Source organism: Microtus ochrogaster, linkage group LG9, assembly GCF_000317375.1.
Source record: "Microtus ochrogaster isolate Prairie Vole_2 linkage group LG9, MicOch1.0, whole genome shotgun sequence".
Taxonomy (NCBI): domain Eukaryota; kingdom Metazoa; phylum Chordata; class Mammalia; order Rodentia; family Cricetidae; genus Microtus; species Microtus ochrogaster.
Window position 1 is genome coordinate 16,180,215 of NC_022034.1, and position 12,932 is coordinate 16,193,146.

The 12,932-nt window shown below is 42.1% G+C and overlaps 1 protein-coding gene across 9 annotated transcripts in view; it reads left to right on the plus strand.

Annotated features, from left to right (window-relative positions):
* LOC101984034 (nesprin-1) overlaps positions 1-12,932 on the plus strand; it is a 228,565-nt gene that overhangs the window by 101,936 nt on the left and 113,697 nt on the right. For 7 of the 9 annotated variants that reach the window (XM_026787370.1, XM_026787375.1, XM_026787372.1 and 4 more), the window contains 6 exons: positions 814-948; positions 1,842-1,951; positions 4,497-4,653; positions 7,064-7,195; positions 7,617-7,772; positions 8,313-8,522. In XM_026787370.1, coding sequence (XP_026643171.1) covers positions 814-948; positions 1,842-1,951; positions 4,497-4,653; positions 7,064-7,195; positions 7,617-7,772; positions 8,313-8,522 — 900 coding nt within the window. The remainder of the gene's footprint in view (positions 1-813; positions 949-1,841; positions 1,952-4,496; positions 4,654-7,063; positions 7,196-7,616; positions 7,773-8,312; positions 8,523-12,932) is intronic. The other 2 variants (XM_013352282.2, XM_026787371.1) reach the window with 1 other exon arrangement.

Below are 12,932 nucleotides of genomic sequence, written 5' to 3' on the forward strand. Positions count from 1 at the left end.
AAAAAAAAAAAAAAACCCAGAGAGAATGCTAGGATGGGACCAGGACCAAGATGTACCCTTCAAATGCCACCAATGTCACTCTTCCCATAACTGGACTGCTTTTTGGTTGGTTCTACTACTTCCTAGTTGTCTTTTTAGATTTTGAATCCATAGGTAAATTAAAACCATGGATTAGGTTGGAGCCCTCATAACCTACAGACACATGGAGAAGTATGCCTTACTATTCTCCTGTGTACCCTCCCCCCAGCCAAGCCAATAGTCATGATTAGTCATCACGCTTTGCTCTTCCTGAATGCTAGGATGTAAACTCAGCTGTGGACTTCCTGATTCTTAAAGGCATTGATCTCTTTGGTTGACAATCATCTAGAAAACTCACTGGGAAGCAAGTACTTGCTATTGTACCTATTGTGGATACCATGTGACATGGGCAGATGGTGGCACGGGGAAGCTTTTAGAGAAAGGACAGCAAATGTTGACTTGTAATGATTATCTGGGTAACATTTTACCTTTGTGTGACTTAAAACAGTTCATAAGAGGGGTGTTTTATATTTTATGTGGAAAAAAATTGGAAAAATATTTGATGACTACATTGGAAAAAGATGGGCTTCCCTGTAAATGCTCCTGGGCACAGTCTGTCTATTCTTCTTGTCCCTAAAACTGTCACAACTAAAAACACAACTTAGATGTGTTTCGTGTTACCATCTTTTAAAAATATATGGCGTCGTGTCCAGATGGTGGTGATCCTCGCCCCGCTGAGGTGAGGTTTTCCTGTGGGTGGTTTGACCCTTGAATCTCATCCTATTTCATTTAAAGCAGGGAGCCACACAAGAGAAAGAAGAGAGCGATGCTGACCTCACAGCTACTCAGAGCCCTGGAGTACAGGAATGGCTGGCCCAAGCCCGTACCACACGAACCCATCAGCGGCAAAGCAGCCTCCAGCAACAGAAAGTAAAGCATCTCCTACCTTCCTCTAGACGGCAGATCTGCCGTGGGAAGAACTTGAGTGGGTTGTTCCTACAGTCAAGGCTTTGTGGATGTAGTCTTGTTTTGTTTTCAGTTCTGGGAGTGGAAACCAGGTCAGGCCTTGGGTGACAACCCCAGCCTCGTCACAGCTCTTCGTGGCCAACTTTGCCTTACTTCCGAGGAAGCCGGGCATAACCAGCCTATTTGCCGTGCTTCTCCATAGCTAATGACTAGTCATCGGGAAGCCATAAGATTGAGCGGTAACCTGCCTCCTCGGGGACACTTTGCTTTCTGATTTGACCTTGTTTACACCTATTCTGTGATAGTTATGAAGTCCCAGGAAGGCCTCTGAGAATGGGCAAAGCTCTGGAATGCATGTTTTTAAGACATAAAATGTGTTTTATTTACTTGTGAGTAGATGCCTCTCGAGATCAGATCATAAATGGTTATGATACAAATGATTTCTGTTGATTAATTTGTTTGGAGACACTAACTTCGTGTAAAAGTCACACTTAAGTATTTCTCCTGTCTAGAACTCAAACTTAAGCAAATTTACTGTGAATAAGTAAAAGGTCAAATCACATCCCCTGATAATGCAGCTAATAAAGTTGAAGCCTTTCATGTCTTCTGGAGTCTCTGTCCTGCCTAGTCAAGGCAGCATTGACTTTGAAAGAAAGGAACATCTTTGACCACACGGGGGCACCAGTGTCCAGCAGAAATTTTCTGTTCCTAATGCTCCCCCGCCCCCCCCAAGGAGAATTTGCCTAGGCTGTGTCTTTTACCCTGTGCTCAGACTCACAGTTGTTCTGTATCTAGAGAGCAGTGACGGTGACGGTAGACAGTTCTCTCAGGTGACAGCCGTGTTTGCGTTTGTGCAGGAGTTCGAGCAGGAGCTAGCTGAGCAGAAGAGCCTCCTCCGCTCAGTCGCTAGCCGTGGAGAGGAGATTCTGACCCAGAGTTCTGCCGTGGACAGCTCAGAAGGCCTTGGGTATGCTTTGAAAGTCTGCAGGTTTCTCTCCCTGTCATTTGAAAAACTGAACCTCTCAATCTGGTCACTTTTTCCGATCTTCCACACAAGGTACTCCGCTTCACTTTGTGATATTGGACACACCCACACTGCCAGGCATTTGTCCTGTGGATAGAAAAGTGGCTAATAATAATGATTAATGAGTTTGCCTTCCTGGAGGTGCAGCACACCTATCCCAGGAACACCCATCTTCTGAGTCAAATGGGAAACGTGATATCAAATTGGATCTATAGTATTTCCAACTGGTGACTGTACCTAACCACAGAGCATTTTCCTCTCAAGAACTCACCTAGAACATCCTTTTTTAAAAAATCAATATATGAACAGATTAAGTGGTATGGCCCCTTAACAAATCTCTCCCTATAATTTCTACATGTAAAATTTTGGAACCTGGGGACCTGGTTTGGAGTGGACATTTTGAAAGTCTTACAAGAGATGAAACAGTAGAGAAGAAAAAGTGGAGTGCCCACAGGTAGAAAGTTGGAGAAACTGCAGCCATGGGACATACCTGTCTTCTGAGCTGCTCCCCTTGGGACCTTGGCTTGCTTCTTAATAGAGTTAGAATAATAAGCAGCAATCAGCATTGCAAAACGTTTTGATAATGATACAAAGAAAAGCTCCCTTTAAAATCTGAAGCAGGACAGGGTTTGTATTAAGGCCTTTAAGATGCATCAGCCGTAAAGCCCTGGACAAGGGGACACTTCTCCAGGCTGCTAGAGCGGGGTATCTCTTCACTCCTCTACCGCTCCCAGAGCCTCTGAGGTGCTCACACATCCCCCACCGTTTCTCGCGTTCTTTCCCTTCTCTGTCTTACATAGAAAACTGTCTGTGCTGTCTGCTTGGCAGACAATTGGTTCCACAAAAGAGCTGTGGGAATCTTGTGCAACTTTTTTGTGGTTATAAAAAAAAATGTTGCTGCTGTTTCCCGCCCCCTCCCCTTCTCCTTGGCCTCCAGCATAGGGCGGAACCCAAATGGCAGATAAACATCTACAAGTTAGGTCTCCAAATATTATTCTCATGCAAAAAGAAATTTGTCCTGCAAGGCTAGCTTTCTGTGGAAGATTCACTTAAAAAATACAACTCACACATTTTTTACTGGTTATATAAATTCCTTAGAGAAACTACCCCTCAGTGCAATGGAGTCCAGTTCACAGGCTCTGGTCAATCTCAAGTTATTTCAAAGGCTACAAAGGAAAACCAACCGAGAATTCGTTGACACGAGAGAATATTTTCCCATGAGAAATGAAAAGACCACATTCTAATTGAAGTCTAATTGCTCTGTTTTTATGTATGTCACTCAGGAAATAGAAGAATCTGGACGGTAACCCCCCCTTGGTTTGATACTGAATTTTCATGCAAGCCTAATGAATGGAGATGGGTACACTGTAACAAACACAGAAAAAATACCATAAGGAATCTTACTTTCATAGGAGCTTTAAAACTTTCCATTTGAAAGGGTTTTTCTTAAAAGTTTCATACAATTATAGGTACTTTTTTTCAATATTGATTTTTACGGTCGGTGTATGTCAACACATAGATTATTAACCTCACATAGTGAAGGATCGCCATTTCATCACACATAGCTCTAGAGACACATATGTTCTAGTTAATTTTCAAAACTGCATAACATGAGCCAAGTGGTGGTGGTCCACACCTTTAATCCCAGCACTCGGGAGGCAGAGGCAGGCGGATCTCTGTGAGTTTAAGGCCAGCCTGGTCTACAGAGCGAGTTCCAGGAAAGCCAAGGTTACACAGAGAAACCCTGTTTTAAAAGCCTGAGAAACAAACACTCAAAATACCCCTGCATTGCAGGGATGCCATGGTCATTCACATGTTGAGAAAACTGAGGCTCAGAGATGTGACACAAGTTACCTACAATGCTAACTGCTGTCATAGGAATTCTGCTTGCCCGTCCTGTTTCCTGCACGAGGGGGATGAAACCCAGGGCCTCATGCATGTCAAGGCAAGCGCTCTACCACGACCGCCACCCCCAGCCTCAAATCAGAGATTGAAAGCCTTACTCCTCACCCAGCACTGCTTCCGGCCCCTCATCTGTCCTTCCACAGTGTGTCCTCAATGTCCCTTGGTCTCATGGTAAAAACTAACATTGTCCAGATTTTGAGTAAGTTTATTGCCTATCTGTCACAGGACCCTGGTCAGTGGTCACACTGTACTTCCTGATTCCGAAGCTTACAGTCATTTTATTTCACACTTGGCCATTTTCAATGCATTTTTAATACTCAAGTGTTTGTGATCCAGATATGTAAAGATGAATATGCTTATTGCCTCAATGTTTCTATTTTAATTTATATTTTTTTAAGTTGCAAGCCAATGACTAAGAATCTTTTTCCAATTTTTGAGGCCAGGTCTATTAATACCAAATAAGTTATCTGTCTCATTTTCTTTTTTCCCTTCCTTCCTTCATCCCTCCCTCCCCCTCTCCCTTTCTTTCTTCTTTCTTTTTATCTTACACATTGTAAACTTAGATTATTTATTCTTCTAATAGTGAAAAACCTGCTGTGTTATCCCAGGAGTTGGGGATGGAAGGGACAAAATCATTTGCTGAAGACCAGATGAGAATGAAATGGGAAAGTCTGCATCAAGAATTTAGCACCAAGCAGAAACTGCTACAGAACGTTCTGGAACAGGAACAAGAGCAAGTGGTATCAAATATTTTCTTCCTTCCTTTCTTTCTTTCTTTCTTTCTTTCTTTCTTTCTTTCTTTCTTTCTTTCCTTCCTTCCTTCCTTCCTTCCTTTCTTTATTTCTTTTTTTCTTTTCCTTTGGTTTTGTGGAACAGGGTCTTGTGTGACCCAGGTCATGCCCTGGAACTTGCTATGTTCCTGAGGGTTGCCTTGAACATCTGATCTTTCTACCTCTGACTCTGCAGAACTAAAATTACAATCATGAACCCACCACACTCTGCCTAAATTTAGCTTTTTATATACTAACTAATGTAAGAGATACACAGCTTATGCTAAGGGCGTAAAGCAGAATAAAGTAATCTATATTTTCATAATAATTCTGGAACAAACATGAACCAAGTTATTCATCATGTTTTTTTCATAACAGGGTGTGTTTTACATTTCCCCAAATACTTGTATTTGTATATGAAAATTTATCTGATTTGTATGTAGTATTTTTCCTCAAAAATGATTAATGTCTAATTTCTCATTAGCATGAACCATTAAAGCTCAATTTAATTTTTCAAAATTGAAAATTATAGTTGCAAGCCAAGGATATACATATCAACAGGATTTCCACAAATCTCAAACTGAGCTGCCAGGTCACCGCACTTTCCACTGTTACTTACAGTAGTGAATACTTTCAGGAGGTTTTAATGAGAAACGTATTGGAGCCTTAGAGGGTCTTGCAAAAAAAAAAAGAGAAGCCAGTGGTCAGGTCGGGCAGTTATTGGCCCATCTGGAAGGCTGGTTGCTGGGGTGGATATTGTGTGATACTCGGCTTGGTTCCACCAAACATACAAAGTCCAAGGGAGCTGAACAGGCAACAGAAAGTTCAAGAGAAGTAGTAATTATTGGCTCAGCCTTTGCAGAAGTCAGGAATCAAGGGGGGATGTCAGAGGAGCTTGAAAGTTTAAAGGTTTGATGAGTAAGCCAGGAACTCCGGTATGCCTGGATGCCTCCAACAGCTGCGGCTTGGGGCACTGGGACACTGGGACACTGGCTCAGGCCTTTGTTCTAAGTTAGCAGTGCCTACCTAGCTCACTCCAGGACAGCGATTTTTCCCAGCCGGATAAGTCCTAGGGTCTATGCTGTTGGTTCTGAAGAATGTGCTGTTCCCATCACTCTGCCCAGGTCTGTAAGGGCCAGAGGAGCTAGCTGCACATGAAACAAAGGATAGTAGTTGAACGGGGATGGATAGGAGCATCAAGGCACGCACTGTAAAGTGGATAAAACATGGCAGGCATAACTGAGAGGAGGTAACCTAATGGTGGTCACGCATTCTGAGATCTTTGTCATTCTTGCTTGAGCTGTGCAGGCCAGACCTTCTGTCTCTTGGTCCTCCACCTCTGGCCTGACTCTGCCGGAGCTGTCATCTGATGTGAAGAACTTCATCGTTAGATATTTTTGTGCCAGGATCATATCCACCCTGACACTAATATCCTGTCTTTCACACAGACCTCCTCCTTTGCCTGAATTAGCCCTTCCTTCCTTACAAACCTGGTCAGAAGTTTCTCACACCCAGAACTAGACTTTCTGAGGTAGACCCCTGAATATGGCTGCTTGCTTGCCTTTATACCATAGTATTTTCCCGTTATATTAGCTACAAGCAGAAAGTAGAGCCCCGGATTAGAGACTTCATTCTTTCATGGCTGTTCTATGCCAGATAAACCCATACATTACAGGCTTCTTTTATGCCTACCTATTTTCCATCCCTTAGACAGAGGCCTAAACCTGCTGTTCCTCTCACTGTCTGCTCAGGCCCTAGCACCCGCATGGCTGCCCTAGCCAGGTGAAAATAACAGCAGAAAGCCATGATAGCAGAAATGACATGAGAGGTTGCAACAGTTGATGATATAAAGGTGCACTGGGTGACAGGTGCAAGCTACAGGCCGGAGGACCCCGGCATGCTCACAGGTTGATGGGTTGTCAGCCATAAAAATGAGGATGAAGGATGTTTGAGAAATAGGACTGTGTTTGACTGGAGATGTCTCCAAGGCATTTGAATGCCTGTCCTCCCTACGGTCCTCATGGGGGAATCTAAAAGCAGTCACAGAGAAGAAGTGAATGCTAGAAGCAAAGGACACAGTCTTTGTCAGATTGTTAGGATCAATTATTTTCTAAAGGCAGAGATAAAGCTGGAAAGACATCTCAGGGGTAACTGTGTAAACACCCAGGCCCTCCACCATTATCCATTGTTTCTGTTTCATCATTAAAAATCATGGTCATTGCTAGAGCTGATCATGCTACTCAGTAATATGTTGTGGTAAGTTATAAAATTCATATTTCTCTGGACGAGGCTTCTAGAACCTACCTTATGCATACTTCCAACTTAGAAAGCTCCACACGGCTCGCTCACTCTTAAGTAAGCTGGCCCTGTTTGCCCACAGCTTTACAGCAGCCCCAACAGACTCCTGGCCGGGGCACCACTGTACAGAGGAGAAGCACAGACTCAAGATAAGTCTTCAGTAACGTCCTTTCTGGATGGACTGAACCAGGCCTTCGAGGAGGCGTCATCACAGGTACGGCCATGCCATCACGGGCTTGTCTTGGTCTCGTCTTTCTGGGATGGGTTCTTTTGTTCTTGGCAAAGTTGTTCCATCTCTGCACGTGACTGCTGATGCTCAGCACTAGTGGTGAGTGTTCGGGCCTAAAGGTGCTGATTCCTGAATCTCATTTTGCTTGGTATTTCTCTGTGATTTTTTTGAAGCACCATAATTGATTTGTTTTTAATTGAAAGATGTGTTGGGAGCAGAGGGGTTGCAGGCACGGTCTCCAGCAGCCAAAACTGTCCTCCATTAGCTATGTCTCTGAGGATGACCTTAAACTCCTCATCTCCTGTCTTCACTTCCCAAGGGCTGGGATTACAGGTGTGTATCTTGCACTTGGATTGAAACTGATTCTTTATCTGTTTTGTGTGTGTCGTGTGTGCTTCTTTTCTAGGGAGGGGGAACAAAAACGCAGAATATCCACTTGGAGCAGAAACTGTACGATGGCGTGTCTGCCACTTCAACCTGGTTGGATGACGTTGAAGAGCGTTTGTTTGTGACGACAACACTTTTGCCAGAAGAAACGGAAGCTTGTCTTATCCACCAGGAGGTAAGGTTGATGACTTCTGTCTAGGCATGAAATTTCACAGCAATTGCAAAGTTGGCAATTGGTAATTAATTTTATATATAAAGATTATTAAGAACCAGACAGCTTTAATAAAGTGCCATGGTGTGTTACTAAGAAGTAAAGTGTGGAATGGAATTGTTTCAATATAAAAAGCTCTCAAAATATGCATGCTTTGCACTTCCATTCTTTTTAATGCGTGTTTGAGAGGAGGAGAAATAGAGACATCTGGGTTATCTCAAATCCTCCCCGTACGGAACACAAGCTCTAAGGAAGGACTTCTTACCAGCGCTTTTTAAAATTTAATTTTTGGTCAATTTATCTTTTTTAACATCTAATGATATGAAGTCCCCAAGAAAAATCTCTGTAGGAACTTCCCTGCCATCTATAGAAGTTCACGAAGGCCATTCAGTTTAGCTCAGTGTAGCTCTTCCTAAGAGGGAAGTCTCATAGGTTTCTAGGGGAACATGACTTGATTAACAGAGGTCTAAATGAGGAGGTGAACTTCTGCTTTCATCACCCTAGGCGCTTGCCAAGGACATTAAGGAAATGTCTGAAGAAATGGATAAGAACAAGAACTTGTTTTCCCAAGCATTCCCAGAAGACGGTGACAACCGCGATGTCATTGAAGATACTCTGGGCTGTCTTTTGGGCAGACTATCCTTGCTGGATTCAGTTGTGGATCAGCGATGCCATCAGATGAAGGAACGCCTCCAGCAAATCCTCAACTTCCAGGTAAGCAAGAGAACCCAAGGGGCGTGTGCCATTTTCAAGGAAGAACAATTATCAACCACGAGTACCTTTACAAACGTTCATTATGTGTTGCATGTGTGTAGCGGGGTATCTGAGGGTGTGTGTGTGTGTGAATGCGCATGTGAGGGGATGCGTGTACATGCATGTGCATGAGTGTTGAGGACAGAGGTCCGTCCCGGGTGTCATTCCTCAGGAATCATCCACCCTATATTGGTTTTTACCTTTATGCACGTCTTTATTTAATATGGGTGTATGGGGCAGGAAACACGCATGTAACCCTGACTTGAATGTTGAGGTCAAAGGAGAATTCATGAGAGTCCATTCTCTCCTTCCATCATGTGAGTCCAGGGGAAGGACCTAAGGTCATCGCACTTGGGAGGAAAGTTCTTTGCCCACTGAGCCATCTTTCCGGCCCACCCGCATTATGCTTTGGAGCGAGGTCTCTCACAGGACCTGGGACTCACTGTTACTAGGGTAGGCTGGCTGCCCAGTGAATCCCAGGTAGCTAATCTTTGCCTATGCAGGGCTAGAGACTACAAGAGCACTGATGCACTGTTTTGTTTTATTTTTAGGTGAGTTCTGAGGACCAAACTCAGGTCCCTGTGTTTGCCCTACAAGCACTTAATGTCTGAGCTATCTCTGCCCCATCTTACAAACATCTTCTTAATGGATAATGACGTCCTGGAGCATTGCAATAAACCGGGTGGATTGAACTCAAGATTTAGAGAGCCGAGTTTCATGCTTTTAGAATTGGAAGGTTGAGAAATCCCCTCAGCCAAACTAAGAGCTGAGTAAAAGTTTAAATTCAACCAATACAAGCCAAATTATCACTTAGTGTAATTCTCAGTTGGTAATGGCAGATTTTAATTATTCTTCCCAAAGAAAATGCGGGAGGTTCTAGAATATAGAAAACACCCCAAACCTCACCACTCAAGAGTCTTGGAAATGGTTGTCATCTAGACATTTCTTCTACCTCGCTCAGAATTACACTAGAAACTTATTACATTACTTTCCAATTCTAACCCTTCAGATTTATTACCTTTTATTGTCATATTAGAATCCCAGGGCCAGATATGTAATTGTGTGCTTATGAAACATTTTCTGTTTCGGGTCACTGGAAAAAGATGGGAAGGTCACCGATAAACTTTTAGTGTTGCTGGCCTCCACGCCCAATAGAAAGGGCACTGTTCAGAGTAATTGGGTTTCAACTGATGCTACTTCAGCAAACGGGAAGACTTGATGTCATTTCTGATTTGTAAAACAAGTTGCTATGAAGTATCAAATGTTGCTTTTACCAAGAAACATTGAACTTTCTACATAGTCATATAAAGTGAAGTATTATTACTACTTTCAAATAATTTATAGTCTTAAAAGTAATAGTGAGGAATGGCAAGCTGGCTCAGTAGATAAAGGTGCTTGCTGCCAAGACTAAAGACCCGAGTTTGAGCCCCTGAACCTGCTTGCTGGAAGTACAGAACTGACTCTCGCATCTTGTCCTCTGACCTTGACATGTGCTGTGGCACACAAACATAAAATAAATAAAAACATAATAAAATATATATATTTACTAAAACTAATTGGTTATATTTTCATTCTCCAAATTTTTCTATGAATCATTTTTTAAATTCCTGTAACATCTCCTCTGTTTTTCAAACAGAATGGAAATTAAGAATAAGTTCTCTGAAGGTTAACATTCTGTGTTCATTTGTTCTGTTGGCCTTGTTTGCTCACCTTAGTTTTAAAACCAATCCCGCAGGCTGGGCTTCAACTCACTATGTAGCCCAGGCTCTCTTGTCTCTACAGCATATGCTTCCATGCTAAGCTTAATAAATCCCTGCTTTGTCACTTGGTGCTGTATGATCTTGGTTGCTTAATTATCTTGAGCCTCGGTGTCTTCAACTTTTAAGGCAAACCCACAGTCATTGCCTCACAATATTGTAAGATTTCAACAAGTTCAAATAATTGAGATCAGTAGATTCTAATACATAGTGATCACTCAATAAATTTTAGAAACATAATTTTGCTACTAAGTAGTGTTAAAAACAATAGAGGGTCTCCAGTCAATAGAAAGCTTAGGTTTCTTCTCCATGGGATTTAAGGGCAGGAGCACTTTAGCACTGTATGGTGTTGGGGTGGGGAGCAGGCGAGCAGAGACTAGCTGGCTCAACTCAAGATGCCTTCTGAGAGCAGAGTGAGTAGAAAGGTATTTGCTGGAGGCTGGGTATGGGGAATGAGAGAGGATGAGCGCTAAGGAATTCAAGGACTCTGACTTGAACAGCTGGAGGTCTTGATAAAGGAGTCAGACAGACAGCAGTGCCACTGACTAAGAGAGCAGACTGTTTTGCTAAAACTGCTTTGGTTGAGATATGGGTGGCACTAAGATATGCCGTGAAGAGTCTCGGTAGGCATGTGATTGTGTGGTGACTATGGCACAGAAGAAAGGCGTGGCAGTATTTGCCCATCTGTGCCTGTTGGGTTGCATGATACAGAACGAGGAAAGAGAAATACACTTGGAATTAGAAAAGCAGGCTTGATTATTTGGGCGTTACATTTTGCACCAGTGTGTACTGACTGTGTCAGTAAAGTTGAAAGGACCATTATGTTATGAAAACTTAATTTTCGTTACTCTATAATTTATCTACTATATGGAAAAATGCCAGATTATTGCAACATCGTAGTTTGTACCATGCAAGAGGCTTGCTTAGCCCTACAGTTGTGAACTTCTCCAAAGTGTATTTACTTATTTCCAGTTGCTTCTACCAAGTTAATGTTTGTTGCAGTTTTGTATCCAGTGACAGAAAAATATGAACTAAGCATGATTTCTTAGGAATTTATTTTGTTGCAGGGGACCATGGAAATGACATGTAATCATGAAACTCTTTTTAAATCATGTTCTCTGTTTTTCTTCTGCCAAGGAGCTTTTACTTGTTGGTGGCCAGGTCACGAACAACAATTGGCAATTCAAACATTCATGTTCCAATTTAATTGAGAGAAAGAACCCTAATAATAAGATAATGAAGGGTCAAGTCATAGGCATGAACCATTTTCTGTTGCTTGTACGGAACATCTGCTGGGTTGCTAGTATTCAACAACTGTTGGCCTGTGGTGCCTTGGTTTTCCATATCATCTATAAGAATTACCTCTGAGCCATTTCTCCAGCACCTCTTGCCCAACTTTTAAACAACTCTAGAATCTTCCCCCAAGACTGTCTCAATGATCTGTATGTTCTGAGTATTATGTGTATAGACCCAGAACCAAATTAGCTGTCTCTATTCTGGTATTTACCCATAGACTATTCCCAAATATGTTTCCTGGGTATGTGAATGAATATTCTTAAGTGACTTTTGAAAGTGAGGCACTAAGGAATTCTTTAATAATAACAGTGATTCAGCATTACTGATTTTAAGGCTTCAAAATGTCCATGAATTTGTTTTTCAAAAGACTCACACCCTCTCTTTACTCCTTTATTGAAAGAAATCGTAATGTTTGTTATGTCTATTATATACCGATTTTTTTAATTCCTGCTATATCACAACCATAATAATGATAATTATTAGTTGAATTCTTTGGATTTTATTCCTTCTTGTTTTTTTTCCTGGTTTTTCAAGACAGGGTTTCTCTTTGTAACTTTAGAACCTATCCTGGAACTCACTCATAGAGATCGGCCTGCCTCTGCCTCCCAAGTGCTGGGATTAAAGGCATGTGCCACCACTGCCTGGCCCCTTCTTGTTTTTTATCCTTGAGAAAATAACAAGCATAAAACCATTACCATCATCTCACCTAGCAATTCTTACTTAGTAATTTCTACATGAACCATATGGTTGTTTTCTTGGCTAGTAGTTACCATGGCTTCCAGAAATATGAGCATACCATTTTCTGGTCTGTTCAATAGAACATGAGGAAACACCCTGTTGAAAAGACTAAGAGGGTATAATATAAATGTTCATGCTGCCTTTCTGACCCGTATTAGATTATGTCTACTCATCTGGATGAGTTGATGAATTGAACTGAATCAGCTTTAAGTGTATATAGATGATTATGGAGGGATTGGAATATCCCTATCACTGGTGGTCAGGACTCTATTCAAATGAGTAAGAAATATCTTTCATTTTGTTTACAAACAAGTCCTAATTCTAGAAGCCTGTGACCTCCCCTTCAATGCTGTTGAGTAACAGGAACATATTTGGGAGCCATGAAAAACTCATCATTTTTCCAGTCCTCTCAGAAGGATTCCTATTTAGCTGGTTGCTGAGCTTGTAGCTTGGCTTCAGTTTTGGTTGTGACAACTCTTGCTTTTTTGCTAGTCCACTCAGCACTATATTCTCATTTCAGGCCCCCCTTCCTTCCTTCCTTCCTTCCTTCCTTCCTTCCTTCCTTCCTTCCTTCCTTCCT